The following is a 6434-nucleotide window of genomic DNA, read 5'->3' on the forward strand; positions in this document are numbered from 1 at the left end:
AAGTGTTTGTGTATACATTATCGGGGGAAGTCTGTGTTTGCTGTTAATTAAGGAACAAAGGATAATCACAGTGTTGTTATACAATAAATATAGAAAAAATGGGAAGTCATACATGTACATACATACATACACGTATAGTAGCTACATATGTATGTATATATGCATGTGTGTATACATATATGCTTGCAAATGCAGTTCAAAATTTTGATGATAGTTCCTTATGTGTTTTATGAATATACATACATTTATGATAATGTACATATATCCATAAGTATCTATGTATGTACTAAGCCTATTTTATACTTATAATTGCATTTTATAAGGTTTTCATATACGTACATAACAATTTCTTTATTACTTTATATAATACAAACAAATACATATGACCCATCAGTATCCTTAAATAGATGTACATATGTATGTATACCTTAAGCATGTATCACTTTGAATAATTATATATAACTTTTTTAATATATGTATGTATGCATGAGTGTGTATAATAAGCAAATCCTTGCATTCCAGATATAAATATTATTATGAGGTGGTTGATAGTGCCTGGTAATAAGAATAACTATGAGATCTACGTATGTACATACATACACTGCAATCTTTGAATTATATAATTCAAATTTGAAATGAAAACATGTTTTATTGGTTGTATGTGTGCATCTGATAATTATGAATAAAAAGTCATTAGAAAAAGTAGAAATGTATTAATTTATGTAAACTCTAACTGTATTATGTATATGGATTTTAAATTCCATAGTGTCCTTTGTCGCGAAATTAAACTTTTAACAAAACCTAACTTAAATAAAATATTTGATGCTGTATCGAAATTATCAATTGCTGAATTATCGATAACAGTGTTATCTACAGAAATAGCATTATTTTGATATGCACGAAACAAGGCGTATAAATAAATAAAATCAGCTGCTTTGGGGCTACCAATTGCAATTTGTCGTGCTACCACCCGCCGTGAGGCATTCCTCACATATGTGCCCACAGCTGTGTTATTTTCAAATATTTTTCCAATGAGACGAGAAATCGTAAGCAGTGGCAACACTATCATATGTCATCTTGTGAATTGCGCGAAATGTGTTGAGCAGCCGCAATTATTCGATTTATACAAGTTTTGTGAAATTTTACAAATTAACAACGATATCTTTTATTGATTGGGCTTAAAATATATTTTAAAATGGCGCTACAATGTCCTGGTTCAGTGGATGTAACCGTGAGTATTACATATATAAATATAATGTTTATATGTAGACTTAACAAATTCAGCGGTTTTGCAAAATGTATTGATTGCAATTTCATTTCTTAATACCAATTAGGATATACAATTTAAGTTACAAAGTAAACATAAAATTTTTGGTGGAAATTCTAAATTGCGCGATCACGTTAATTTATTGGCATGTGCCAGCAATTATGGTCTACTATTTGTCGGCAATCCAAATGCTCCGGAATTACAGGGTAAGTGGTTGTAAACTAAAGTTTTTGGAACGAATGTAAAATATATTTTCTTATTTAGCTTATATTCTTCCTGATGTTATATATGCGAAGTCAAAAGGACAACCGGTGCACTTAAGAACTACGAAACTTCCTAATGTGCCTAATTCAATTGCATGCAATGCAGACGGGTCTATGTTGGCGGTGAATTACACGCTACAAGGTTATGGTGTTTTGGATATTTACCATGTACCATCATTCGCGACTTCTGTACGTTAATATTTAACATATATTACAAGTTTTGGAAATAATTATTACTTTTATTGCAGGATGTAAAAACACTATATAGCATACGCTTGCCCGATCAAAACGTATATGCTTTACATTTATTATGGAATCCTGTATTGTCAAATATCATTGGTGTAGTGCTTAGCAATGGTAATTTTGCGTTGTATACACTTAAGGATGGTGGCGCTATGGAAATGCGTTCTCTTCAAAATCAGCAAATACAATCTGGTTGTTGGTCCCCAAAAGGTAAACAACTTGTGTTCGGATATCCAAATGGAAAATTGCAGCAATTTAAACCTGACCTTACGATGGTTAAAAGTATCATTTGCCCCCCGAATGTACATCCTGGACCATTCGATACCATAGCATTACATTGGTTATCCACTTTTCAGTTTGTAGCTAGTTTTTTGCAGAATGGGGAGGAGGCTATGCCCAATATGTATATAATAAATGCACCGAAGGGCGGTACCCCAGTTTATATAAACTACAATGATGTATGCTACAGTGGTTCAGAACCGAGAAAGCAACAAGTTACATTCATGCATATTGCACAGTGGAATTTATTACTAGTTACATCCGCAAATGGTGTTGAAATAGGGCTATTGGGCACTAAAGATGCTAATGATCAACCCCAATGGGTGCATTATATGTTGCTGGATGAAGCCCGCATTGAAATGCCACTTACCGAAGGCAGTGATGAAACATATCCCATTGGATTGGCATTGGATATTTCGCCAACACATGAGTTGGTAGTGGGTGAAAAAAAGTTGCATCCCATGCCGGTCATTCATGTACTTTCTACACACGGTCATTTGCTATGTTTTAATTTTTTGAATTTGTCAACAAATGTAAATATCTGTTCGCCACCAGCGCCAATTCAATACGCAATGGCTAAGTTTACCATTTTAGCTGAAAGCAGTTTCACTGATGCGGATGCCGCAGAAAAGGTAATAATTATTTTAACTCGAAACTTAAATTGTTTTGATTGTTTTTTTTTATTTTTTCACAATAGGAAGAGAATGAAAATTTGCCTGTCCCATCAATTGAAGCACCACCGCCACCGCCGGCATCTACATTAACCTTCAATACACAACCACAATTAAATGTTGCTAATCAAAATTTGTCGGCCTTTGGTGTGCCGGCGAATAAGAATTTATTCTCAGGTGGTTTTGAACAAAAACCGCAAAATTTAAAATTTGGGATGGCGCCGGCCAATGCCGAAACAATGCCTAATATATTGAGTAAGTTAATTTTTAAAAACGAAATATAGTTTTATGAATCTTACAACTTTTGGCTTGTAATAGATAAACCAACAGCACAAGCTGCGCCCTTGGCAGCTCCGGTAAACACATTAAAACCTGCGCCACCCACAGAAGTTTTTAAGCCCTTGTATACGGTTTCACCAGAATTTGCGCCACCACCAGTACAACCCACGCAACAAACTCCAGGAAAAACAAAAACGCACACACTAAATTTAAATGAAACGAATACAGTGATACAACAAATGATTGTGATGCAAATTACAGCATTTGACAAAGAAATTAAGCAATTAGCACAAAAATCGAAAATAGCACTTGTGAGTAACATTTATTAGTGTGTTTCTGCTTTAACAAATTTTTTTAATTAAAAATATTTTTATAGAACGACGATCCGGGTATAATGAAGAGTTATAGCAAACGCTTAATTAATCTACAAGAAATTATTGAACAAGCAAATGAGCGAGATTTCATAAAGGATGTTCAAGATCTACGACACTCACTGACCGAATCATATGAAATGTTAAATGAATGCCGCTCTAAACTGGAAACTTTCAAAAATCCTGAGTAAGTTTTGAATACTTCTACTGTTTTTTGTTTTGTTTGTTTTGTGTTTTAATAGATATTTAATATTATATGGGTTTCTTATTCTCCAGCGAACCAGGTGCAAAGTATTTATCATTATATGATTGTATTAGTCAACGTCAACTGAAAGGCCTTCAAAGCTATCTTACCATTAATCAAAGTATAATGAAGCGGCTAGAGGAACAAATGGACATACAATGGTCATATTATCAAGATTTGGTGCGTCGTAACTCGAAATCTCAAATGCGTATACCATGCCTTGATGGCATATATCAACAAATGACCAAGTTGAAAAATCTTATTACACAAGAGCAGACAAAATTGCATTATATTAAAAATATTATGAAGCAAAAAGATTTGGGCAATGGCAGAACGGGCAACGATTGTCGCAAAGAAAGCAATCAATTGATAAAATCGGATGTGTAAGTTCTTTAAAAAAATAAGTATAAGTATTTATATATCTATTTTGTATACGACCTGGTTTCCCAGTTTTTGAGATAAGCAAGGTCTTGTATGAAGAAATTTTATATTTGAAAACAAATGGTTCAGATCGGACCATTATTGAATATAGCTGCAATACAAAACTATCGATTAAAATCAAGTCCCTGTATGGAAAACTTTTTTTTGAGAACTTCTCTGCTTGAAATTTGGCATGGATAAAATAAAGATAAAGATTATAAACTTTTCTAAGATATGGGAAGATGGAGTCATGTGTAGAAGTTCACGTGAGGAAATTTTTTTTAGATTACCATTCACTTGGAAGTGGTCAGAAGCGAGTTTTTTACATATGCCTCAAGCAGCTCACGACTTCCGGTCCTAGACCAAGTATCCTCTGGGTAGCCAAAGAACATCCGTTTGTGAACTGAGTTTAGGACCCGCCACGTGAAAAACGCCCCCAATGAAAAGAATAACTCGGCTATAATCGCTTAAGCGGTGTCTTTGTCCAGTAAAGAAGAAAGAGAAGATATGCACCTGTGAAGGGTATTACAGCTTCGGTGTAGTAGTCTAAGATCCCACCATAGTACGACCATCACCCATCGCGTAAGTGGATAGGTGCAAATCACTATTTTTAAGTTACCTGTATGTACCTGCCTATCTAATAATTGCACCGTGAAAAAGAAGACCCAGTGTTTGCATATTCTATAAGCTATATACTTTCGATTAGACCACAGCTTATTGCGTAAGAAAGTGGGTGTAATGTTTAAAAAAAATCTTTTTTAATTATTAATTAATTACACTTAACATCACAATTTTCAGTCAACCTCCTCGAAATTAATATTTTAATGTAATAAATTGTATATAATTTTTTTTTTTCATCCCGTAATAAGATGGGTGATGGTCGTACTATGGTGGGATCTCCTACTATAGCTAATCACCTTTTTTTAGAAAACTTTTATTTATTATAATAACTTACAGCCAAAATATACTTAATTTACATGTACAATTTTTTTTTGGTCAAAAATACTTTGCTTACAACCAAAATATTTTGACAATAAAATTTTTGATTCTCATTTCTGAATTTAGAGGCATTGTGTCATTAGCAGATTCTATACTCTCCATGACTATACACAACATTACAGATGCCAAAAGCAATAAATTATCCGAGAGCAAATTGAATGCTTTACGAAATTTTACAAATCAACAAGCGAAGATAAAAATAATCAAGCCACAGCGTCCTAACCGCATTGAGCTGACGTCAGAGGTTATTTTAGAAACCAAGCAACTTATCAAAAAGAAAGAAACTAAAGACGTTAAAACTATTAAAGTGGCTGAGGACAAAAATGTGGCGACAACAAAAGAAGTCCAACAACAAGCGCCATTTAGCCTAATGCAAGCGGCGACTAAACAAAATATTGAGCTACAAGTGCCAAAGCCGCAACAACAACAACCAGAACAACAGTCATTACAATTCTCAAAACCAACACCAACAGCCGGATATTTCAGTAACTCACAAAGTTCAGCACAAACTGCTGCAGCTGCCCAACTTAAGCAACAAACTAGCACACCATTTTCGACAGTCGGTTTCGGTAATGGAAACAATTTTCTGCCGAAAGCTGAACCACTAAAATTCGAGAGCGGAAATGAAATGCCTAAATTCAACGCAAATACAAATGCATTCAAAACCGATGTTATTGAAAACAAAACAAACACTGTAACTGCACACAATAATAACGCTTTAGCAAAAACTGAGACTGCTGATAAATCATCCGCGCCTGCAATGAACTTCTCATACACATCGAAAGGCGATGCGGCCGATATCGGCAAGTCCTCGTTAAATTTTAATGCCCCTTCGAAAGCCTTTACCGGTTTTGGTCAACAATCGTCGAATACAATACCACAAACCAACATATTCAACGCAAATAAGACAACAGCAGTTAATGCGAATGCTAATCAAACGAACGATGCGCCGAAAGCGTTCAGTTTTGGTAGCACATTTAGCGCATTAACTGATTTGAATAATGCTAACAAACAGAGTGCTGCGCAAAATCAATCAAATTTACCGGCTAATACAAATGCGACGGCAATAACGCAACCATTATTTGGCACAACAACAATGCTACCAACGATTTTCAATAAACAAAACGAGAGTCAATATTTTGCACCACCAACAGCCCCCCTCTCAGCTGCTAGGTATATTTAAATTGCCTTTATGCTTAGGAAAAATATATTTTTCAAACATATTTCTATGTTTCAGTACAATTGGAAAGGAAAAAATATCCACTGCTGATGCACAAACGAAGAGTACGTCTTTGGTAAATGCTTTAAACCAAGATACAACAGAACGTAATGTTGTCGGTAATGTTGGTGCAACGCAAACAAAGAGTGAGGCAGATGACATGTATTTGAAATCTTTGA

At 34.5% G+C, this 6434-nt stretch overlaps 1 protein-coding gene across 1 annotated transcript; it reads left to right on the top strand.

Moving 5' to 3' along the window:
• Positions 1 to 1029: 1029 nt before the first annotated feature.
• LOC105226862 (nuclear pore complex protein Nup214) lies at positions 1030 to 6434 on the top strand (the record flags this gene model as incomplete). The annotated part of the gene is given in 10 exon segments (XM_049453849.1): positions 1030 to 1231; positions 1335 to 1473; positions 1532 to 1719; positions 1779 to 2684; positions 2750 to 2978; positions 3042 to 3313; positions 3379 to 3560; positions 3650 to 4000; positions 5103 to 6209; positions 6274 to 6434. Coding segments are annotated over 10 exon segments (3571 nt in total), but the record flags the coding sequence as incomplete, so codon positions are not given.

The sequence above is a fragment of the Bactrocera dorsalis genome, chromosome 3, assembly GCF_023373825.1.
Source record: "Bactrocera dorsalis isolate Fly_Bdor chromosome 3, ASM2337382v1, whole genome shotgun sequence".
NCBI lineage: Eukaryota > Metazoa > Arthropoda > Insecta > Diptera > Tephritidae > Bactrocera > Bactrocera dorsalis.